General features: G+C 51.7%; 1 protein-coding gene across 2 annotated transcripts; it reads right to left on the reverse strand.

The window, feature by feature from the left end:
- Nucleotides 1-7,249: 7,249 nt before the first annotated feature.
- Nucleotides 7,250-22,769, reverse strand: CSRNP1 (cysteine and serine rich nuclear protein 1). Of its 2 annotated transcripts, XM_086866342.1 has the most exons (5): nucleotides 22,557-22,769; nucleotides 15,426-15,621; nucleotides 12,880-13,139; nucleotides 12,103-12,399; nucleotides 7,250-11,129 (listed from the first exon to the last, which is right to left on the reverse strand). In XM_086866342.1, exons 2-5 carry the CDS (start codon nucleotides 15,595-15,597, stop codon nucleotides 10,146-10,148), a joined length of 1,713 nt encoding a protein of 570 aa, XP_086722468.1. In that variant the 5' UTR covers nucleotides 15,598-15,621; nucleotides 22,557-22,769; the 3' UTR covers nucleotides 7,250-10,145. The 2 variants fall into 2 exon arrangements, with proteins under 2 accessions (XP_086722468.1, XP_023777748.2); XM_023921980.2 differs by lacking the exon at nucleotides 22,557-22,769 and having other exon boundaries at nucleotides 9,464-11,129; nucleotides 15,426-15,679.
- Nucleotides 22,770-24,196: the final 1,427 nt, after the last annotated feature.

The raw sequence follows: 24,196 nt of genomic DNA on the forward strand, positions 1-24,196 counted from the left end.
ATTTACTGTGTGGAGATGATAGCTTTAACAGCAATATAATATCCAATGGGATATCTACGGGGAAAGCACAGCTGGCCAGTGTTATAATGTTCATAGGGAATGTCCACATCATTTCCCCCAAAACTGAGCCGTGAGGGTGCAGCTGAACCAGGGAATTAAGTAAATTTTGGAAAACTGGTGCTGTTCACATGTTTATGAAGAGCAGATAAATGGAGACAACCATGGCAACAGGAGAATTAGGTCCTGGCTGGCTCTACCAGGTGTAGGGTGCTCTGGTGAGGTGTAAGGCTGGCTGCAGCACTTTGGGATATTTTGGGAGGTGAGGCTGCAGATGCTGTGCAACAGGGGATGCACAGATCAAATATAGGGGTCAGTGCCACTAGAAACAGCTGAGAACAACCCATCCCATCCCATCCCATCCCATCCCATCCCATCCCATCCTTCTGTGTCAAAAGGGCACTGCTCTCCTGAGGTCATCCCATCTCACCACCCCCATGGGTGTGTCTTCATACCCTTGAGCACCTCAGCTGGCCCAAAACACAACAGATCTGGGGACCTCTCAAGTCACACAGAGCTAAGCTCAGCAATAGGGCCCTCAGCCACACCATGGCTGCAAAAAAGGTTCTCATTGCAGACATCTCCTCATCCCAATCCTACCCTGGCACTGCTGTCCTTTATCAGGATAACCCCCAAAACCTCTGCAGCTGAAGTTGTACCAGCCCTTCACCAATCAATTCTTGCTCACTCTCAGGCAAAAAGTGATGGATATTTGGGATTGTGGCTACAAGGGGCCCTGTTGCCTCCTGGCAGCCATTCAGCTTTAATTAGCAGAGAGCACTTTGGGATGCTTTGACTATGAAAAGCACTTAGGTACCATTAAGTTTCCATCTCTATTTACTCCAAAGTAGTAGCCAAGTATTTATTTCCAGGGAAATGTAATAGATAATAGTTTCCTTTGCAGAGGCTCTCAGGGGAGCAGGTTTATTTTGGAGGGAGATCCTTGTGTGTTATTAATTCTGTAATGTTTTAACCCAGAGTGCTGCTCATGTGGTCTGCAGGGACACTGAAAACTTTCAGCCTTCTCAGCTGGGCTGACTAAAAGCCTCTGTGCTTGTGACAGGATATTTAAGCTCTGTGGTTGCAGATATTCCAATTTTGGTGGGTTTCATGCCTCTACTGATATAATGGAGTCAGGCATACCCAGCACATTTTGTCCTCACTCAGCTTCCCTGGTTAAAATAGAGGTGCATCCAATGGGGTGGTGGAGAATTTACCTTCTGGAGAAGGTTTCACCCAGCTGAGGATGTGTGTGCTGGGCCAGTCAAGCCCCAGGAGACCCCCATCTCTCCTCCAAACCCAGTGGGCCATTTAAGCTGTATTTTTTTTTCTTTTACTGTGATATCTCAGTGAGATATGTGGTGTGTCTGGTCCCACAGAGGAGGACAAGCACTGCCCAGGAGCAGTTTGGCCAGCTGAGAGGTTGGGAGAAGGAGGCAACTGCCCAGTAGATGGCAATACTGCCATTTATTCAGCAGCAGGCTGGCTGGGGTAAAACAAGCTGATGGGAGTGTGTGGATTACGCAGCCCTGAAAATTCCTGATGGTCATAGCTGTGAAGGAAAATCATAGAATCATCTCCTGGTTTGAGTCGAAAGGGGCCTTAAAGATCATCGAGTTCCCACTCCCTGCCACGAACTGGGACACCTTCCATTAGAACAGGTGCTCAGAGCTCCATCCAGACTGGACTTGGACACTTCCAGGGATGGGGAATCTGGGATGGGAATGGTGAGAAACTCTGGGCAGTTTCTCACCATCCTCACAGGGATGAATTTCTATCTAATCCAAATCTTCCCTCTTTCAGTTGAAAGCCATTCTCCCTTTTCATTGTAAAGCCATTGCCCCTTGTCCCATCACTCCATGCTCTTGTCCCAAGTCCCTCTCCAGCTCTCCTGTAACATCTTTAGGCTCTGGAAGGCTCTTTATGCTCTAAGATTCTCCAGGTGAGCACCTCCAGCTCTCCCAGCCTGGCTCCAGAGCGGAGAGGCTCCAGCTCTCAGAGCATCCCCATAGCCTGCAAGCAGCAGTTTATCACAGCTTCTCTGCCAGGAGGAATTTGTGTTTCCCTTGAAGCATGAGGCCAGAGAAGTCCTGGAGGAGTTTCTGGGCTGGTTGGAGATGGTCCCTCTGCAAGGTGCTGCTGTCAAAGCTGCTCTCACTCTGCTTTTACAGAGCTGCACCTGGGAAAGGTCCAGCCAGCTGCAAGCCAGCACTGTCCCCCTTGTCAGGGCTGAAAGCAGCCGGCTGTGAGCACACAGACCTGTCCCAGCCCGGTGCCACCCCGCCGGCTCTCCCGGCCCTTATGGCACCAGCCAGCGCCGCTCCTTCCCATCTCTGGCATTCACTGACCCCACATAAACCCGTCCGTGCACTCCCCGCCTTGCTTAGGGCTTCACCGCCCTCTTCATTTCCATTTATTCCCTGTTCCCCCCGCTCGCAGGCGCAGCATCGCTCATGGCCCGCACGCTTTGGTGCCGAGGAGCCAGCAGGAGAGTCAGGGGCAGTGCGGGCGGCACGGAGCAGAAAGGTTCTGTCCCGGTTCTGTCCCGGCTCTGTCCCGGCTCTGTCCCGGCTCTGTCCCGGTTCTGTCCCGGTTCTGTCCCGGCTCTGTCCCGGGTCTGTCCCGGGTCTGTCCCTGTTCTGTCCCGGCTCTGTCCCGGTTCTGTCCCGGTTCTGTCCCTGTTCTGTCCCGGCTCTGTCCCGGCTCTGTCCCGGCTCTGGCCGGTTCTGTCGCGGTTCTGTCCTGGCTCTGTCCCGGTTCTGTCCCGGTTCTGTCCCGGCTCTGACCCGGCTCTGTCCCGGTTCTGTCCCGGCTCTGACCCGGCTCTGTCGCGGTTCTGTCGCGGGTCTGTCCCGGGTCTGTCCCTGTTCTGTCCCGGCTCTGTCCCGGTTCTGTCCCGGTTCTGTCCCTGTTCTGTCCCGGCTCTGTCCCGGCTCTGTCCCGGCTCTGGCCGGTTCTGTCGCGGTTCTGTCCTGGCTCTGTCCCGGTTCTGTCCCGGTTCTGTCCCGGCTCTGTCCCGGCTCTGTCCCGGTTCTGTCCCGGCTCTGACCCGGCTCTGTCCCGGTTCTGTCGCGGTTCTGTCGCGGTTCTGTCCCGGTTCTGTCCCGGCTCTGTCCCGGTTCTGTCCCGGCTCTGTCCCGGTTCTGTCCCGGTTCTGTCCCTGTTCTGTCCCGGTTCTGTCCCGGTTCTGTCCCGGCTCTGTCCCAGTTCTGTCGCAGTTCTGTCCCGGCTCTGTCCCGGTTCTGTCCCGGTTCTGTCCCGGTTCTGTCCCGGGTCTGTCCCTGTTCTGTCCCGGTTCTGTCCCTGTTCTGTCCCGGCTCTGTCCCGGCTCTGTCCCGGCTCTGTCGCGGTTCTGTCCCGGCTCTGTCCCGGCTCTGTCGCGGTTCTGTCCCGGCTCTGTCCCGGTTCTGTCCCGGCTCTGACCCGGCTCTGACCCGGCTCTGTCGCGGTTCTGTCCCGGCTCTGTCCCGGCTCTGTCCCGGTTCTGTCCCGGCTCTGTCCCGGTTCTGTCCCGGCTCTGACCCGGCTCTGACCCGGTTCTGTCGCGGCTCTGTCCCGGCTCTGTCCCGGCTCTGTCGCGGCTCTGTCTCGGTTCTGTCCCTGTTCTGTCCCGGTTCTGTCCCGGTTCTGTCCCGGCTCTGTCCCGGTTCTGTCCCGGTTCTGTCCCTGTTCTGTCCCTGTTCTGTCCCGGCTCTGTCCCGGCTCTGTCCTGGCTCTGTCCCGGTTCTGTCCCGGTTCTGTCGCGGCTCTGACCCGGCTCTGTCCCGGTTCTGTCCCGGCTCTGACCCGGCTCTGTCGCGGTTCTGTCGCGGGTCTGTCCCGGGTCTGTCCCTGTTCTGTCCCGGCTCTGTCCCGGTTCTGTCCCGGTTCTGTCCCTGTTCTGTCCCGGCTCTGTCCCGGCTCTGTCCCGGCTCTGGCCGGTTCTGTCGCGGTTCTGTCCTGGCTCTGTCCCGGTTCTGTCGCGGTTCTGTCCCGGCTCTGTCCCGGCTCTGTCCCGGTTCTGTCCCGGCTCTGACCCGGCTCTGTCGCGGTTCTGTCGCGGTTCTGTCGCGGTTCTGTCCCGGTTCTGTCCCGGCTCTGTCCCGGTTCTGTCCCGGTTCTGTCCCTGTTCTGTCCCGGTTCTGTCCCGGCTCTGTCCCGGGTCTGTCCCTGTTCTGTCCCGGCTCTGTCCCGGTTCTGTCCCGGTTCTGTCCCGGTTCTGTCCCGGGTCTGTCCCTGTTCTGTCCCGGTTCTGTCCCTGTTCTGTCCCGGCTCTGTCCCGGCTCTGTCCCGGCTCTGTCGCGGTTCTGTCCCGGCTCTGTCCCGGCTCTGTCGCGGTTCTGTCCCGGCTCTGTCCCGGTTCTGTCCCGGCTCTGACCCGGCTCTGACCCGGCTCTGTTGCGGTTCTGTCCCGGCTCTGTCCCGGCTCTGTCCCGGTTCTGTCCCGGCTCTGTCCCGGTTCTGTCCCGGCTCTGACCCGGCTCTGACCCGTTTCTGTCGCGGCTCTGTCCCGGCTCTGTCCCGGCTCTGTCGCGGCTCTGTCTCGGTTCTGTCCCTGTTCTGTCCCGGTTCTGTCCCGGTTCTGTCCCGGCTCTGTCCCGGTTCTGTCCCGGTTCTGTCCCTGTTCTGTCCCTGTTCTGTCCCGGCTCTGTCCCGGCTCTGTCCCGGCTCTGTCCCGGTTCTGTCCCGGTTCTGTCCCGGTTCTGTCGCGGCTCTGTCTCGGTTCTGTCCCTGTTCTGTCCCGGCTCTGTCCCGGCTCTGTCCCTGTTCTGTCCCGGCTCTGTCCCGGTTTTGTCGCGGTTCTGTCCCGGCTCTGTCCCAGCTCTGTCTCGGTTCTGTCTCTGTTCTGTCCCGGTTCTGTCCCGGCTCTGTCCCGGCTCTGTCTCGGTTCTGTCTCTGTTCTGTCCCGGCTCTGTCGCGGCTCTGTCCCGGCTCTGTCGCGGTTCTGTCCCGGCTCTGTCCCGGCTCTGTCCCGGCTCTGTCCCGGTTCTGTCCCGGCTCTGTCCCAGCTCTGTCCCGGTTCTGTCCCGGCTCTGTCCCGGTTCTGTCCCGGCTCTGTCCCGGCTCTGTCCCGGTTCTGTCCCGGGTGGCGGAGCCGCCTCCAGCAGCGCTGGGTGAGTCGCTGCCGGGCCGGGAGCGGGTTCTGACGCCGGGCTCCGTGACTCCAGACCTGGCGCCGCCCGGAATCAGTCCCGGGGACTTTTCTCGTCAGGAGCAGCTATAAAATGACGGATAGGATGGACTTTAGCTCCGTCAGAGGAAAAACAAACAAACCAACCAAAAAAACCCGAACAACCAGGAGCTGCAAGGTGAAGGCAGGGGTCCTGTGCTTGCCTTGCAGGCAGGAGATTTGGGGGAAATCTTTCCTCGTCACTTCGGCTGATAGAAGGAAAAGGACAGGTTTGTAAAGCGTGTTTGAGCAGAGTGACACTGCAGTGGGAAAGGGTCTTAGATCTTCGGCAGAGGCAAAAAGAAACATTCCTGGGGCTCCAAGACCCGTGTGACTGCAACATGCACTTCCTCTGCACATCCAAGAACATTTTCCATGGAATTCAGCAGAAGTTTGCCAGAGCTGAGGCTTTAACTCAGACCTGGAGGCCAGCTTGGCTTTCCCAGGGAAAGGGCACTGCAGAACCGCCAAATATTGACATGTTCCCATTTGAGTTTCGTCACTGGGATGGGAAAAACCTCAAGGTCCTGCACCTGGGTCAGGGCAGTCCCAAACACAGACATAGGTTTGGTGGAGAATGGATGCAGAGCAGCCCTGGGGAGAAGAGTGTTCATAGACGAAAGGCTGGACACAATCTGGCAATGTGCACTGGCAGCCCAGGAAGCCCCAGCCACATTCTGGGCTGCATCCAAAGCAGCGTGCCTAAAGGAGCTGGAGAGGGACTTTGGACAAGGACACGGAGTGATAGGACAGAGAAGCTGGCTTTAAACTGACAGAGGACAAATTACATCAGATATTAGGAGGAAATTAATTACTCTGAGCGTGGTGAGGCCTGCTACAGGTTTCTCAGAGAAGCTGTGAATGCCCCATTCCTGGAAGTGTTCCAAGCCACGCTGGATGAGGCTTAGGGCAACGTGGTGAAGTGAAAGGCATCGGGAGAGAGGTTGAACTAGGTGGTCTTTAACATAATCCCTTCCAACCCAAAGCATTCTAGGATTCTGTGATTCCCTGTGGGGATGCCCATGCCAGAGGCTGGTTGATGGGATGCAGCACCTTGGGGCTGTTTCAGCACTGGCCATTGGGCGTGATGGGTCCTCTGGAGATGATGTCTTGTGCCAGGGCTTGACACAAAGTCATCACCGTGAGCCAAAAACCCACCAGTGCTGCAGCTGGAGCTGTATGTTGGGGACTATTCCTCTCCCAGTCAAAAAAAAGTTATTGTAAGAGGGAATGACAGACATAAAGCCTATAAAATAAAAATAAATTAAAAAAAACACCAAAAACTCAAAAAAACCCCAAACCTAATACACATCCCTCTGGGTAGGTAAACAGGCTGAGCTTCACCTCATGTTGCAGAGCCTCCATGGGTGAGCCTCTTATTCAGTATTTCTGCTTTTACAGCTCAGCAAATAATTTGTAACAAATAGTTTATTCAATTAATTGAGCTTCTCTGCTCTGGGGGCAGATGGCAACCTTTAAAAATGGATTCCCAATGGAAAACTAGACAATGGCATTCTTTGGCCAATTTCCCTTGCTTTCAGGTCAATGGCAGTGGTTATGATTTATGCCTGTGCTGACAGCCACAGACCCATGGGAGAGGTGTGTTTTTCCCCATCTAGATTCCTGGGATTTATTCATCTTTTTTCCTTTGTACCATGGGCTGCTTCACATTCAACTCTCTTCTTTCTGTGCTGTTGCCATGACCAAGAGTATTTTTTCTGGTTTTCCCCAGGGGCACAGGACCATGGTGATGCTTCTGTCCAGCTGCATCCTTCCAGGTCCCAGGGGGGCCATGGGGCAATGAGAAATGGTTTGTAACCCATGAGGGAAAGTGGTTTCCAGGGTTTCCCAAGATTTCTCCTTGGTGATGTGGATGCCACCATGACTGTTGTCTATTCAATCATCCCTTAAAGACAAACAGCCACCATCCACAAACCCAAAAAGACTGGGAAGACCACATCCCATGCACTGTTTTTTACTTTATTTAGGGAAAAGAGAGAAGGTAATTGTGTCAGACAAAGGACATTAGTGAAGACACTGCCGTATTCAAACAAAATTCTTTTATTGAAAGTGTAATGGAAATTTCTTCATATTGCTTTGATGAAATGAGAGACAGCAGCTGTAGACAAATATGCTTTTTTTATAAACAAATGCAAATGGATAAGGTAAAAATAAAGCATTTTTTTTTTAACTTGTACCTTTAAGCAACATAATCACAATATATACACAAAGAAAGCTAAAATAAAGCTATGTTGAAACCAAAGCGTTTCAACCAATACATTAGATAATTACAGATTGTGTCAATAAATACCCAGTTTTTAAACTGCTTAACAGGCAACTTTTTACACAGATACCAAGAAGAAAAAAAAATTATATATTTACAATTCAGTGCCCTGGGGGAAAAAAAAAAAGAGAAAAAAAAAAATCTTTTTTTTTTCTTTTTTGGCACCAACACAAATAAAAAGAATAAATTATTGAAAAAAAAATCCACAAAGGCAGGAGTCAATCCCAATCATTCATTAAAAAAAAGCATGTGTGTATATATATATATATAAAATATAGGTATATATTTTATATATATAAATATATATATGAAGAGGAAACCTAGGAATGTTACAAAATATATTAGTGCCAATAAATACAGAACACTACCAGACTTTCAACTGTCAGTATTTTTGATGCAGTCTGAAGGATAAGGAACTACCACCTAGGAGATAACTGAGAGGGGGATTTTTCAGTCTAAAGAAACAATGACGACAATGAAAAATAATAATAAAAATAATAATAATTATTATAATAATAATAATAACAATAATAATAGATATATCCAGGAAATCCTCCATCTGCCAGTAGTATTCCTACAGTCGCCCTCCTGCCCCGGGGGCGATACCTTGCGGAGGCAGCGGCGGCGAGCGCGGGCTCAGGAGCCGCTCGTGGCTGTGGGAGGTCAGCTCCAATTCGCAGTTGACCGGCTCAATCCCAGAGAAGATGTACAATTAAATAGCAATAAAAAGGATTTTTTAAAAACCCCAAGCAACCCATGTTTCGTACGCCACAAGTTTCCCAAATTGCCGGCAGGTTTGCAGTGAGGCACCTGTCAATGAGCAGGTATCCAAGAGCACCATCCCTGTGGTTGGGGATAGAAACAGTTCAGCCAACAGAAAAATCCTCAGATCCGTGTTTCGGGGTTGTTTCCCTTGTCTGTGTGTCTCTGTACCCCCAGAAGTTCCCTCCAGCTGCTCCCAGGGCAGCGGGGCTGGGACACCAGAATTGTCTCCTCCTCCTGTGCTGGTAATGTCAGGAATCACTCCCATCACCAAATTCTCCAAGGGGGAATTTAAAGCCGGTAGGTTTTAAATCCATTCTTCTTTTTCCATACCACTGGTGTAGGCACTTAGTGTATCACTGATGCACAGAATTTTTTTGTCCAGTTACATCTCGTGGCCAAACAGTGTCATGCTCTCAGACTGACTTATATATAGCAAAAGGCCAAGGCAGCCTCCAGCATCCTTCCTAAACACAAAGATTTATCTCATTTTAGAAACCAAAAGCCTTCAGTTTTTCAGCTCGGTCTTCAGGTCTTCAAAAGCCGTACTCACAGGATAAATAACCCAATGAACTTCATTTCCATCTGTTTTGCTTGAATTACTCGATTCACCTATGTAAAAATATAGTACAATCAGTGTGACCCACTGGATTTTGGAGCGGCGACATCCTCAGTGCTGGGGAGTCCTAAGGAGCACTTGCTGAGGAGCTTGAGCAGTGTTGCTGTTTTGGCTTTGCTCTCCCAAAGCCCCCACAAGGGCTGCCAAGGTCCTTATGGTTACACCTCCCCACCGCTGCTGACAGTGGCTCTGTATATTCAGGCACCATAACTGATGGGGAAAGATCTCATGGCCAAATCCTCAGGTAATTAAATAAATTATAAAATAATTTACAAAAAGGGGTTGGGTTTTGTTTAGAGCTAGTATTAATGTTACTTCTTAAATAGTTGAAGGTTTTGCTTGCTTTGCTCTCCACAGTGATATTATGGAGACCAGACACCATTCTCATGTCCACAACGAGGCTGGGAGAAACCAAGGGATGGTGCAAGAACTCGTCCCTCCCCTCCCACGCCACTTCTGTTCAGTGTTTTTAGAAATGTGAAGTGAAGACCAAACAGCCAACATCATTCAGACTCAGAGAAACCAGGGTCATCTTCCTCTTGAAGACCTTATTGCCCTTCCAGGTCATCGACAAACCACAGTGCTATTCACGTACTACAGGTAGAAAATAAATAAATACAGATATATTATGCAAAAAAATATGATTGTACACATAATACATCTGAGGTATTACCAATTTAAATAAGGTTTCATGCTAGTTCAAGCTTCAGTGGCTAGTTAAATTCTGGAATTTGCAATAAATAGATGAAGAATGATTATGTATATAGTGTATGGATCTCTTCTGTAAACCTCGTCAGGTTTAAACGTAAGAGTGTGTTGGGCCGACTCTTACGCAAACCACAAATTTTCACAATAAATACAGCTTCAAAAAGTTGCCTTAAAAAGTTCCTGCAACACTGAAACATTTCTAGAAGGGGCTGTATGGACGACTGGCAACATTAGCGAGGAGTATTTTTCTCAACAGGTCTTTTCATACAAAACACAAGGAAATTCTCATGTGGAAGTCTTTCTCCCTCCCCACCCTTCCCCACCCCGTCATGAAAGTTTAGAAATTTTTGCACAAACAGCGAGAGAACTGATTGTAGCTGCAGTATGTCAAAATGTCCACGTTCTATAAAGACCAAAAATAATTTTTTTAGAGAGTCTTCTGCTGTTGCTGTTTTTTTCCTCCTTATATTTGAGTAGTACACCATCCTTTCAGTGAAAGTTTGCCTGTCCAACTGTTCCTCTGTTTTCCTTTCGGCATCAGTCCTTGCCCGAGCCACATGGGTGTTTCACACTTTCACTGTCTCCATCAGCGATGATTTGATGGCATCCTCCAAAAGCTGATTGTCTGTGAAAGGGGCTGGGGTTTCGGGGACAGATTCAGACAAACCAATGAGGGACTCCAAGAAACAGGAGCCCTGATCTCCAGCTTGTGGGAAGCCAGGGAAATTAGGCAACTGAAACTGTAACGCTGAGAAGTTATCCAGGTTCTCATACTCCTTTAAGGAGTTGTAAAGGGGTCCCAAGTTATAGTCCGAGAAGGACTGGAAGAAATCCAAGGAATCGGAGGAAAGGCTGAGGTCAGCGTAGCTCTTGGAGCAGGGCTCAGTGGAGGATGAGGCGCAGCAGGACAGCCCATCGCACCTCACGTGGGCTGCATCCTCCAGCAAACCCCCGCTGTCCTGGTTGGCATTCTCATCCAGGCACTCCGAAAGGTGGGGCAAGTGGCCAGGGACAGGCTTGGCCTCGCTGCCGTGGTCCTCGATGAAGAAGTCGGTGGGGTGGAAGCAGCCGAGGTCATCCTGGCCACGCCCGCTCTCCTCCTCGGCGTCCGAGTCATTGAAGTGGAGGATGCGCGCCAAGCCATCGTCGTCCACGTCCGACTGGGATTTGTCAGAGGGGAGGCTCTCGTAGGGCTCCTCCAGGTCCTCGCTGGGGTGGGAGGAGATGGAGGAGTCTGTCATGTCACTGCTGCAGCTGTTCTCCCCCAGGGCCTCCAGGTCAGGGCTGAACTGGAAGGCAGGTGCCAGCGGCACCGCACGCTCCTCCAAGGAGCCCTTCCCCGCCGCGCATCCCAGCGGTGGGAGCCGCTCCCGGAAAGGGGGCTCAGCCTCCGCCACCTTCTCGCTGCTCTGCTGCTGCTTCTCCAGCTCCAGCTTCATGATGGTGTGGATGAAATGTGTCTGCACTCGGGCCTGGTTGAACTCGATCCTGCCCTCGGTGTTGCCACAGCCGTCCTTGGTGCAGCCGCAGGGGAAGGAGGTGTGATCCATCTGGCACAGGGAGAAGCAGAGGGGGAGGATTAGGATTGACCCCAGCAGCATAAAACCAAAATTGTCCGTGACTTGTCTGCCCTGAGAGACCAAGTTAAAAAAAAAGGCACCCTGCTCTTTTGAAGAGGTGCCATAAAAAGCTTGATTTCAGTACAAGCAAAGAAAATTAAAAGATTAAAAAAAAAAAAAAAAAGCAAAATATAATGGTCCAAAAGGAGACATATGGTGGGGTCAAAAGTGAGTTGTTTCTTTATTGCTATTAAATGATCACACTATCTGATCTGCAGCAGCCACTAGAGGGGGGCTGTGACACACACATGGAGCACCCATGTGCACCCACCTCCGCCACCCCCTGCCTCCAAACACGGCACCGTGGGAGCGAGCGGCACCCAGAATAGGGAATGAGGTTCCCCAAATACAGCTGGGCAGGCACCTGCAAAAAATACCCTGAAATATATAACTCACTAATTGAATACAGAGGGATTATCCCACTGTGCAGGTGGCCTGCACAGCTCACTGTGAGCTGAGGCTCATCTGACACTCCCACGTTTGCCTGAGCGTGCTGGGATTTGTGGCACACAGCAAAAGAAAAAAGAATTAAAAATAAAACCTGGGGGAGGGGGAGAAAGCGCAGCCTCGTGTGAGGAGCAAGGAGCTCTTCCTTGCAGACATTCCCACGTGGGAATGTGTGAATCTCCAAAAGGAGATCAAGCAGGTATGGGTCTCATGGGGACATACAGCGAGGACATTGTCACTGCAGGCTCTGGCAGTGTGGGGATGGCTGTACGTGTGATTTGGGAAGAGGACGCTTTGGAGCAGTGTCTGCCTTGCAGCCTGAGGGATGCTCCAAGAGCCTTCCTCACCTCCAAGCGCAGGAGGGAGCAGATGGGTTCACTGGCTGCCCCAGCTTTGTCCAAAAGCCTGCTCTAACGCGCAGCTGGATCCCCCCCGTGCCCAGGGGTGAGGGCAGTACCTGGCATTTAATGCCTGCCAAGCTGCAGCTGCAGGTCTCGGGGTCGCAGACCTCGCGGCAGTCGCAGCCGCAGTCCTCCCGGGACAGGCGGATGTTGTGCAGCTCCCTCTTCTCCTCCTTGTCGATCTTCTTCACCCCCACGGCCTTCAGCAGCGCGCGCCTCTTCTTGGCGGGGTAGGGCTGCAGGAAGAAGCCGTCCTCCAGGTCCACGCTGCTGACGTCGATGTCGTCGTCGGAGATGTCGTCGATGGTGAGCTGGTTGGCCTCTTCGGACTCCTTCGTGCCGTTCATGGTTAGCTAAGGGCAAAAAATGGACACAGCATTAGGGGCTTGCTTGGGACTCAGAGCCATTGGAACCCCCAGCTGAGGGGAGACAAGAAAGGAATGACCTCTCCCCCATGGTGGCCAACCACAGGATGAACATCTCAGCCAGAGCCCACAGAGACCTGACACCTGACTGGGCATTCGTCCTGGGATATTAAGTATCAAAATCAGAAATGAAAAGACTTTGGGAGATGCCAGGAAGAGTCTCAAGTGGATCCCAGGACAGAGAGGTACTACCAAAAGAGCAAAAATGTCTTCTGTGTCTTTCCACTTTTCAGAGGTGGAGAACTAAATGAAAATCCCCCACTGGAGCCTGTGTTTTTTGGAGACCCAAAACAAGAGCTAAGGACTGATGCCCCCAGGTCTCAGAAGCTCTTACTAAAAACTGCCCACTTAACTAATGACATCCATCAACCCAGCTCCTCATCAACCCAGCCCCACGCTCTAACTCACTTTCCATTTCAACGCTTCCAACTTCTCCTCTTTTAATTTCTCTTCGAGTTTGCCCCGACGGACGTTTTCCTGCTCCTTTGAAAACTCTGCCAGCGTGAACTGTCGGGAGGAGCTGTGTTTGCTCACCATCCCCAGGGTACAGCCCCCACGGCTAGGCACGCTCGTGAAGCCCTGGCAGCGTGGGAAGTAAAACACAGTGACCCGGTCAAACTCCACATTGTTCTTCTTTAGCCGCTTGGATTTCTTCAGGATCGACGTGGCTAAAAAAGGGGAGAATTAAAAAAAGAAAAACCACTAAGTCAGTGCTGCCATGCTGCAGATGGAATAGAAATATTGCCAACAGGCAGGACTTGCAATTGCTCTCTCTCAACAGGGATGCAATGGGACAAGGCTACAACATTGCTTGGTGGTGTTTTAGGAGCTAACACTTCCGAGGTGGGATGAGGATGGAGAGGAAGCTGCATCAGTCACCCATGAGATTCACCCTATGAGGTGGCTCCTGCTTCTCCATCCCACTTGACTTCCCCCAGGAACATCTATTTGCTTATTCTTCACATGTGGCAGAGCATAACAAACAAGCAACCAGCCATCCTGCACATCTGTCTCTCCAAACCCACTCTGCCCCACGCTCAGGAGCCCCTGCTCTGCTCCCAGGATGCCAGGGCACTGGCATTCCCAGTGCTTCATGACTGCAGCTTTTGTGGCAGGGCAGAAAACAGCCCAAAGGGCTGCTTTTTCTGGTACTTCCTTTCACCATCCACTGGGAGGAACTCTGACTCTATGGTTTATTCTCAAGAGACTCATTTGAGAGCAGCTGCAAAGATGTTAATCTTTGTGCAGGTGATCCCCAGGTAAACATGGCAATACATGACTCTGGTTTATCTTAAACTGCTGAAACACGCTACACACCACTTACAGCAGAGCCTCTCCAGAGATACCTGGCTCTGCACAGCTGCACATGCAAACATAGTAGATGGAGGGGGACTAATTAGTCAGGGCAGGTTCAGAGTCAGTGAGTTTCCACGAGTGTGGCTGGCCAAGAAATTAAAGCGAGGCACGGCCACGTGAGTGTGGCAGGAACAAGAGCCAGCTACACCCAAATTTGTGGTGGGGAGGTATTTCTGGTCCCATTTGCTGCTGGTGCATGGGTGCTTTGGTTGCCTCCATGGAAGAAAATAGCCCAGAAAGGATGGGTGACTGCTGCAGAGCTCAAGCTCTGCTCTTTGGGAAGCAGAGCCACAAACAGCCTTACAGTGGGACCCAAGGAAAAGACTGCAACAGCTCGAGGGGCTCAGCTGGTTTGTTGAGCCTCAAAGGCTGTGAAAGTGCAAGACTGGACAGTTAACTGCAGCCACATTTCACAGATCTCACTTGCCAAAATATAGTGTTTCGGTTTCACATGAAAAAAAAAAAAAGAGAGAAAAAAGAAGCGTTCACCCAGCTGTGTCAGCAGCTTCTGCTCAATAGCTGGGGGTTCACACTGGGCCCTGCAGTCACTCTGATCATATCTTTGCACTGTGCATTGCATTTTCACAATAACCTTGACTCAATCTCCTAAAACATGAGCTCTTTATCAGAAGGCAAGTTAACCACCACGATCATCTATCGGCCGAGCTGCTGCACTTTGGCATTTGCTTCTCTCTCCCTGCACCCCTCCTCCAAAATTGTTTTCCCATTCCTGACCCTTTTCCAATTGAGCCAGAGAATACAAAAAGTTCATTGTTTTGTCACAAAACCTGGGAAGACAAGCAAGAATGAGACTCTTTATTTTTACAAGACTTCTAAAGCCTTTTCAGACCGCTGCATGTTTGTGTATGTCGGCTAAGTGGACCTTAACTGCTATATACAGTGGGTGTTCAGTATAATTTACTAGGTTGCACTATTTCTCCTCCATGAAGATGTCCCTCTATTGTACTTTTTATTTTTCCCTTCACACGGCAGATAAAGGGCTTTACAACACTGCCTTCTGTGTGTTTTCCTAAAAGCTCTCAAAACTTACATTGCTGGGAAAACAAAATAGCTTTTATCTGCACTAGCAGCGGAGGCAATGTCAAACGTGTCATGTTCTTTGGCAAAGTACCCAACTTACGTAGGAAACAAGTTCTGAAATGGTAATTACGCTACTGGTTAATCATTTTTTAAAAAACAGCATTACAGGCTTTCGCTGTCTGATTAGGTTTTGCCTGTGAAACAGCTTGACAGGGAATTGAGGGCTGGTGGGATGGTCCTGCAGCACAGGCTTGGAGGCACCCACATGTCTCTGCACACCCATCCTTGGGTTTCTGCTCCTGGAAGCCTGGACTTCAGCAAAAATATTCCAAAGGAATAATAAATACTGCAAAGAAGGGTTGAGGAAGACCAGTGTGAGGAGGCTGGATTATAAATCTGATTATAAATCAGTGTCATGACAGGTAGCTGGCACCACTGCCACTTTTGCCTATAAAGGTGTTCCCCAAGGGGGTCTCTGTGTGGGGATGACCCACCACCACCCTACCAAAACACCATGCAGAGGAAGGGCTGATGCTGGGAAAGCCAGAGATACTCACGGGTGAAGCTGGACATTAAGGCAGAGCTGGGCTTGGGCTCTCCACGGGAATTCTCCTCATCAGTGTCCCAGCCTGAGGATGCTGAGGAGGAGAGGGGGGAGCAGGAGGAGGAGGAGCAGTAGGTGCTGTCATCCCCCAGCTCTTCATACTTCCTTTTCAATACCCCGCTCATGGTGACGCTGTTTTTGTCATATAACTGGAAAACAAAGGAATAAATCAACATGAAGCCAGGGAAATCCTGGCAGTTTCTGGTGATGAGCAGGACAGCTGTAACCCCCAGCAAGGCTTCCCCATCAGATCCAATTGGCCATGCAGATGTGATTCCCAAAAAGTGCTGCCCCTAAAACATCTCATCTCACTACACTCGCTGTGCACACCTGTGAATTTCTCTCCCATTTTACAGAAACTATCCCAGACAACAAACTGTCCAGAAACCAATCCAATCAACACAAATGTCATCAAACAGTAAGTATTACATTTTGCTTACTAATTCTTTTATGTTCACTCTTCACCCAGATCGCTTTCTATGCAGTTACAGCTTTAACGTTTTGCTAATTACAAAAATAAGCCAGTTTGCAGAAAACAATCTGTTGGCATGATTTACTCACTACAGCCCCCCGGGGAAACAGACTTATTAAATGAAGCACTGAAATACAAATATATCAACTGTGAAGAACAGCCCTTCTCCTCACGGTGCCTTTCATAGTCAGTCCCCCATTCAATAAGCTATTCTTGTTTAGGCTGGGTTATGTATCAAGCATAGAAGCAATTAAAAACAACGTAGCTAATTAAAAACAAAAGAGCTCTGTACTCGCCTAGATTCCTAAATTTCCCGCATGCTTTGCCCCTGCTCATCTTAAAGGAAAAAAAAATAAAAGAATGCCAAAAATAACTGCGTTGCATCTTTTAAACTTTGCTTTTGTAAAGTTTGTGCAAATTCAGGAGATGAAAAAAACCTCATAAAAGCTACAGACTTTGCCTACTGTACATTTGGACAATGCTGTCAGGCACAGGGTGGGATTCTTGGGGTGGTCCTGTGCATGGCCAGGAGTTGGGACTCGATGATCCTTGTAGGTCCCTTCAACTCAGGATATTCTATGATTCTAATGGACATCAGCACCCACCCAACCTGGGATGCTCCTGCACTGATGATGGATCATTCCACCTTTTAGACTCTGGCAACCCCACCTCAGCTCCCCCAGCTCCTGCAGAAGCCACTGCCAGGTTATTTGGGAGCCAGTGAGCCACCCCCAGAGCTGAGAGGCAGGCTGCTGCCTGAGGGGTGACTTGCTCTGACCCCATCCCACCAGGCTGGAAGGCACAACCACGGTGGGAGGGATTCAGCCCTAGCCCAGGAACTCCTCCCAGCAAGGAGGGGAGAGCCCCAGCAGTGTGGGATGCTACCAGCCATCCCATAATACACAAAAGCTAAAGCATCCCTAGAATTTGGATAATGCTGGGACAGGAGACAGCCCTGGGATGGTGACATTGCAGATACAGAGGTGCCAGACACTCAGTCCACATCCCCTCCCACCACATGAAACTTCTCCACTGGCCAAATTCATTCTTTGCAACCTAAACACTTTCTCACTCCACTTTGCATGTCTGAAGTTAATTTAAGTCTCTGAAAAATAAAAGAAAAAAACCAAAACAAAACAAACCTACTAAACCTTCCCTTCTGACAGACCTGAGGAGGCAGCACAGACCACACCAGTTTCAGAACCTGGGATTCAGAACACTGATGGGATTTTCAGTGTCCCGACAGCACCAAGCAGTATCACGTTGCAGGACAGGAGCACGCACAGTTCCTTCCAAGCCCTGCACAAACCCTCCCTAATTATGTTTACCATCAACTTCCCAGGAGACAATAGTCACCTAAAAGGTCAAAAAAGTCCCTGGATGAAGCACTTCCCTGGCCTGGAGAAGTTAATCATTTGCTGCAAGGCGCGCTTACAGGGCCAGTACGTCACCCTGAACCCGGGGAGAAGAGATCCCTCCATCCCTCCTCCTCCTCCTCCTCAGCAGACCTGGAGCTGCAGGTGGTTTTGCCACAGAGGGGTTGTTGTTTTTTTGGCCTTAATCCAAAATAGATGCAGAAAAGGTGGATTTGGCCACCCTCCAGGCCCAGCAGCACATGCCCTACCTGACACCTGGATTAACCCTTTTCCTGCCTGCTCCATGGCTGAGCTGAGCTCACAGGTGGCCACAAAACAGCAAATAACAAACCTTTTATTTGTATTATTTTTGTGTATGTGCCTTCTGCTTTGTCTCATGTTTGCTTTAAGAAACACCCAGGAGCAAAAAAACCTCCAAATCCATGGCAAGGGTCCAAATTAAAGCTTGGGCTGCAGCCAGAGGTTTGCAGACCCCACTGTCCACCTGGAACAGGCAAAAACTTTAAAAAAAAAAACAAACCCACATGTGGCTTGAAAGAGTATCAGTTCCTCTTTCTGCTGCAGAGAGAATGCTCCACAGGACAATGAAGGATGACAGTGAGGCATGCCACTATGGCCAAAGGAGGGAGAAACCAGCTCCCTAAAATGCCTGTAGGACATCCAGCAGCAAACACCCTCAGAGATGTGATGCTGACCACATCCAAATCCCATGGGAGACAACAGAGGATGCTGGAGCAGCCAAGAGCATGCTGCTGAGACAGGGGTAACTCCCAGGTCTGCACCAAAGATGCAGCAGCCCTGATGCTCAGGTCACCTGCCAACCCACCAGGGGCTGCACTACATCCCCCCAAACCAAGCCCACAGGGAAAGCAGAGCCCTCTCCTGCAGCCAGAGAACCCAGCTAACACAAACACCATGCCAGAGCCAAGGCAAGCTGTGCATAAGATGGTGCAATTCTATTTATTTATTTTTTAAATACTACCACCAGCCAGGAAGATGATGGGGGGGTGTGTGCAGCTCCCCATCTCTGAGAATGAGCCAAATGGATAGGGAAAAAACTCACTTTTGGCACGATGTCTTCTTCAAGACACCTATTGTTTTGTTAATGCAAAGGAGGTGTTGTGCAAACAGGATTCCCAGCTAATGGGAAAAAGCTGGTGAACCTGCTGCCCACCAGCCAAAATATCATAATTTTCTCCTGTTACACCTTCCCCCTCATTGCTGATTTATGGCTGTGACGTTTTCCAAGTCAAGTTTTCAAATCCATCTCAGGAGCGATGCAGTGAAGCTGCATCCATCAGTGTCTGCTTCTACCCTACCCCAAAAAATCCTCCAAGGGGGCATTTTACTGTCAAAGCCAGGATGATCCTCTGCTCCCCTCTTGCCCTGGCATGTGGAGACAGAATTCACACCAGCAATTTGGATGCTGCCTTTAAAGCCATGTCAGTGAGGCCACTGGTCATTCAGCCAAAAAAGCCCAGAGGCCCAGTCAGCCACAGTGAGGATATTTTAATTGCAGTTAATTCTGCAAGGAACCTTAAACCCACAGCTGTGTCTTACAAGGGAGTCCCAAAAATGCCCACAGTGGCATGGAAAAAATAAATATTTGTATCTGACTGTGCCATTGCAAATCTCTGCAGGCACCACTGAGTGCAGGATTTTACCACCTTCTCCTTCTCTTTTTTTTTTTTTTTTTTTACATAACCTGAAATAAAATAATCCTATCTTCCTTTCAGTTGCCAAAAAAGACATTCTGTTCTTGGCTAAGACTTCTTACTCATCTATTTTACTGAAAACAGCTTTTGGAACAAGTACATAATGCAATGGATCAAACCCGCAGGAATTCCTCTCTGGCACCAGAACTCCCACTATCCTGGGAATACTTTCTAACAAATATTTAGCCCAGATGTGCATTCCTTTCTTTCTCTCTCCCTCCTTTTTTTCTTTTTTTTTTTTTTTTTTTAAGCATTAAAGTTTGGGTGGGGGGAATAGGGGGGAGCAGTGTAGTTGGGGGGAAGGGAATCCAATCTGCAAAGTCCCATTTCTGGCACCCAGCAAGTTGCAGGGTAAAGCCCTAATACACTGGAATGCAAGGAATTAATGTTTTAACTATCCTCCTCTTGGACGACGTCTCAACAGTAAATATTTCGAGTAATTTAGATTTAAGAAGGTTTGGCATTTGTTTAGCCAAGTGTAGAGGAAGGCAACTAAAAACCTCTACCAGTGTCCAGTCTCCAGGAGACTACACAAAGAGGCATCGTGGCTTTGGGCAGAATTATGAGGAGATGTTTCAGTGTTGTATTTTGGGGCTGTAGATGTGCTTTGAAGCGTCAGGCGATCGCAGCAGTGCAAGCAAAGCAAAGGAAACTCCTCACAGCGAGTCCAGCAGCTGCCTTTGCTTGTGCCACAATTCCCATGGTATTGCAGGAGAACACCCAGAGCAAGAATATTTCAAATTTTGGGGGTTTTGTCAGTGGAGCATCCTAAAGAATGGCAGGATCCCGAATCTGTGCACGAGCTATCGAAAGCAAAGCTTCTTTTGCCAAGCGATTCAGGGAACACCAAGAAAACAACAACCCCTCCAACCCCAAAAAACTCATTTGTTTTCTGGTGACTTTTGGAGCTGGTTTGCTGACTTGAAGGCTCAGCCATCTGCCTGCAGCCCAGGAAGAAAAAGTGGACTTATTGCAGGACATCAAGGTGGACTCTTCCCAGCGCACCAGGACAAGGGCTCGGGTGCTGGGAGCGAGCTCAGGACCGCGCTGAGCCGTGAGTCAGAGCAGCTCCCACTCCCTCCCCCTGAACCACAGTGGCTGTGCAGGTCTAGCAGGAGTAAATATTAGTTTAAAAAACACCACTGCATATTTCAGCCAGGTACGGCTCCAGAGGCAGCTCGAGGAGCTGCTGGGGTTGGTGTTTGTTCGCAGGCTCCCGTTTATTGTGGGCAAAGGGATCTCGGTGTGAGAATCACCAAAAAGTGCTGCAGAGCTGAGCTCCCCGCTCAGCTGTCCCAGTGCTGATCCCAGGAACACCTCTGGGTTATTTAATAATCGCCACGCTATCAGCACTGATTCACTGCTCGATCATTTAGCTATTTTAATTCTTTGCATATTTACTTAAGTGGTTTCCCCTGTGACAGCCTCCCGATGACAACACTTCCCAATTTCGGGGCTGACTGGAGCCAAGGAGAGCCGGATCATCCCACCAGGACCCTCCGGGGGACAGTCCCACGCGTGTTCCCAGCCACATAAAGCTGTGCTTTCCAGTTCAGACCAGATTATTTTCACCCAGCTGGGTCTAAGGTTTCATAACCTTGCTCTGGTTAAAAATAGCCTCTGCCTACTATGCAACAGCAAAACCCAAAGTACATCGTGCTGCGGAGTGGGAGCGTGAATCAGTCCGCAGCACCACGAGTTTATGCTCCTGTCAGAGACTGAACAAGCAAAACACCTTCCCCGGAAAGAGCAGCAGAAGTGTTTACTCCATCTCCTAATTTTTGGAAGGCCAAAAAGGAAAAAAAAAAAAAAAAAAAAACAAAAAAACTTGTCAGATTTTTCTACCAAGCCCTTACTCCTTGCTGACAGCTTGAAAGGTAAATAAGAAATTTTAGCAAGTACATTAAAGGTTATCTGACATGGCCCAAAATGAAAGGAGGTTCAAATGTACTCAGTGCAGATTGTGCTGTAACAAACAGGAAAACAGCGAAGTGTGCTTTGTCTAGGAAAATCCTCTATTTGATCACACCTCATGAATAATTCACACCAGGTTTCCACATTTGTCCTCCTGTAGGTACACGCTGTGCGTTACCTTCCCTGCTATATATACGCACGCATTTCCTGTGCTGAATTATTAAAGCCTTTGCTGGGAGCTGCGGAGACTCTCCAGGAGGAGAACAAACCCAACCATCCTGAAAATAACCCGTACTCCCCACCCCACACACACACACATTTACATCTGCAAACTGCTCGGCAGAGGAAAACGAAACTGATTTTCATGAAAAAAAAAAATAAAGTAATAAAATTAAATAGTAATTTGCTGGTAGTAAATGACAAGACTTAATCTGGCAGTGCTGGGTTAAGGGTTGGACTCGGGGATCTTAGAGGGCTTTTCCAGCCTTAAGGATTCCCCCGTTCTGTGACTTCGAGGTTTGTAAAAGGCCGTGGGGGTTTTCTCTCCATCCATCCCACCCAGGCGTTGGCATTCCAGGCGTTAGTAAGGCTGAGCTGCTTTAGGAAAGGGCTGTCCCTGTGTGTCAGCCTCTTCCTACAGCGACATTATGTAACTCGGAGGTGACAGACACTTTTGAGGATGCCGGGGGTAGAGGAAGGAGTGGGGAGGGCAGGCGAAAAAAAATTATAAAAACCTGAGAAAACTTAGTAGCTGGGGGCGGGGGTACGGGGTATCCTGTTTGGGTTTTTTTATTTATTTTTTTTTTTTAATCCTCCATTTTTTTCAGGTGGGCTGTAAAAGCCGCGATGTTTTATTTCGGGAGGCGGGGGGTGTGGGGGGTGCCCCGCTCCGTCTGTCCGCCCGTCGGTCCCTCCGTGCGCCCGTCGGTAGGTGTTGCTGTAGCGACGGGAAAGCATCCCCAGCCGGGCGGATTTGGGGAAGAGCGAGCCGGCAAGGCTCCCCCTGCCTCCCCCCCCGCCCCAACCTTCCTCTCAACATCAAAAAATTGGAACCGCGGCCGCGGGGATGGAGCGGAGCCTGGACTTACCGGGGCGGGGGTGAGAGCGGAACTCTGCGCTACTCCTAATAAATATTAGAAAGGTGTCCGGGCGTCTGTACAGCACAGCCCACGGCAAAGTGCGGAGTGGGAGCGGGTCGGGGGCGCAGCAAACCCCCACGCTTCCCCCCAAGGAACGCCGTCCCGCTGCCCCGGCGGCTCCGGGCGCTCCCCGGCGGCTCAGCCGCAGCCGCGGCCCCGCCGGGCTCCGCTCGCCCGCGGGCAGGAGCAGCGCGGCCGGACGGCGCCGGGGCGGCGCGACCGCCGGGAACGGGCGGCGGGCACCGGCAGCGACCCCGGCACCGGCAGCGACCCCCGGCCACCGGCAGCGACCCCCGGCCGGCGGGACGGCTCCGAGCCGGCTCCCGGCGGCCGAACCCCCCGCCGGGCAGGCACCGACCGGAGCCGGCGGTCGCAGCACCCGGTGGTGAGCGGCGAGCCTCCCCCTCGCCCCCCACGCCGTCTCCCCCCATCCCCATCCCGGCGCCGGCTGCCCGCGGCGGTCCCTACCTGCGGCGGCGGTGTCGGCGCGGCGGCTCCGGCTGCAGCGGTGGTGCCTGGCGCGGCGCCTCCCGCTCCGCTGCCGGGGCCGGGCCGGGCTGCGCCGCCCCGCGCTGCCCTTTTCCGTCAGTGGAAAACTCCGGGCTCTGACGCAGGCGGTGACAGGAGCGGGGCCGGCCGGCCCGCCCGGCTTCCTGCCCCCGCCGGGCGGGGCGCTGAGTCAGGAGCGGCGGGAGGCACCGCCCCGCACCGCCCCGCATCTCTCCGCACCGCCCCGCATCTCTCCGCACCGCCCCGCATCCTCCCGCATCTCTCCGCATCCCCCCGCATCCCCCCCATCCCCCCAGCATCCCCCCGCACCGCCCCGCATCTCTCCGCACCGCCCCGCACCCCCCCCGCATCCCCCCGCATCCCCCCGCACCGCTCCGCATCCCCCCGCATCCCCCCGCATCCCTCCACATCCCCCCTCATCCCCCCGCACCGCTCCGCATCCCCCCGCATCCCCCCGCATCCCTCCACATCGCCCCCCATCCCCCCGCATCCCTCCACATCGCCCCCCATCCCCCCGCATCCCTCCACATCGCCCCCCATCCCCCCGCATCCCCCCGCACCGCTCCGCATCCCCCTGCACCGATCCGCACCGCTCCACATCCCCCCGCATCCCTCCACATCCCCCCGCATCCCCCCGCATCCCCCCCATCCCCCCGCATCCCCCCGCACCGCTACGGGTCCTGCCGTGGAGCTGTGTGCCATGAGAGGTTGAGGAGCCGCAGGGACAAGCTGGACCCCAAAGTGGGTCTGAGTAACACAGAGGCCTAGAGACCCCAGAAGGATTTAGGTCCCAATGAGGGCTATCTATACTACAAGGGCTTGGGAAGCCATGGGTACTGCTTGGACCACTGCATGATCACACAAGTGGTCATGGGGTGCTGGGAACCCCAAAATGGATTTGAGTCCCACGGGGAAGCTGTGTCCTTCAAGGAGCTGGGGAACCACAGGCACAGCAATGGTCCCCAAAACACATGGACACCCCAAAGCAAGAGGGTGTTGGTGGCTTTAAGGATGTCAGAGCACACAAAGTGTTGTGAATACACAGGGAAAACTTGGACCCCAAAACAAATTTGGGTACCACAGGGGCTTTGGGTGTTACAAGGAGCTGGACACCTACATGTTAAAGGTTGGACCCCAAAACAGATTCAGGCACCACAGGGGGCTGCGGACCCCCAAGCAGGCTTGGAACCCAAAAGGGATTTGGACCTTTCAGAGGGTTTGGGTCCCTGCAAAAGTTTGGGATTTGGGACCCATGGGCACAACTTGGACCCCAGAACAGATGCAGTTGTTTCAAAGGGCTTGGAGCCCACAAGGGGCTGGGGACTCAAAAGCAAAGCTTGACCCCAAAAGAGATTTGGGCATCGCAGGGGCTTTGAACCCCACAATGGTTTGGGACCCACAGGCAGACTTGACCCCTGGGAACTGTTTGGACCCCACAGATGAATGGGGACCCACAGGCAAGGCTTGGATCCCAGAACACACAGCACAGGTAATTCGGGACCCATGAGAAAGACTTGGAGCCTGGAACAAATTTGAGCCTCACAGGATGGTTGGTCCCACAGGTATTAGGGATCCACAAGCAGGATGTGGCCTCCACA

Source organism: Cyanistes caeruleus, chromosome 1 (assembly GCF_971803275.1).
Source record: "Cyanistes caeruleus chromosome 1, bCyaCae1.hap1.1, whole genome shotgun sequence".
Lineage (NCBI taxonomy): Eukaryota > Metazoa > Chordata > Aves > Passeriformes > Paridae > Cyanistes > Cyanistes caeruleus.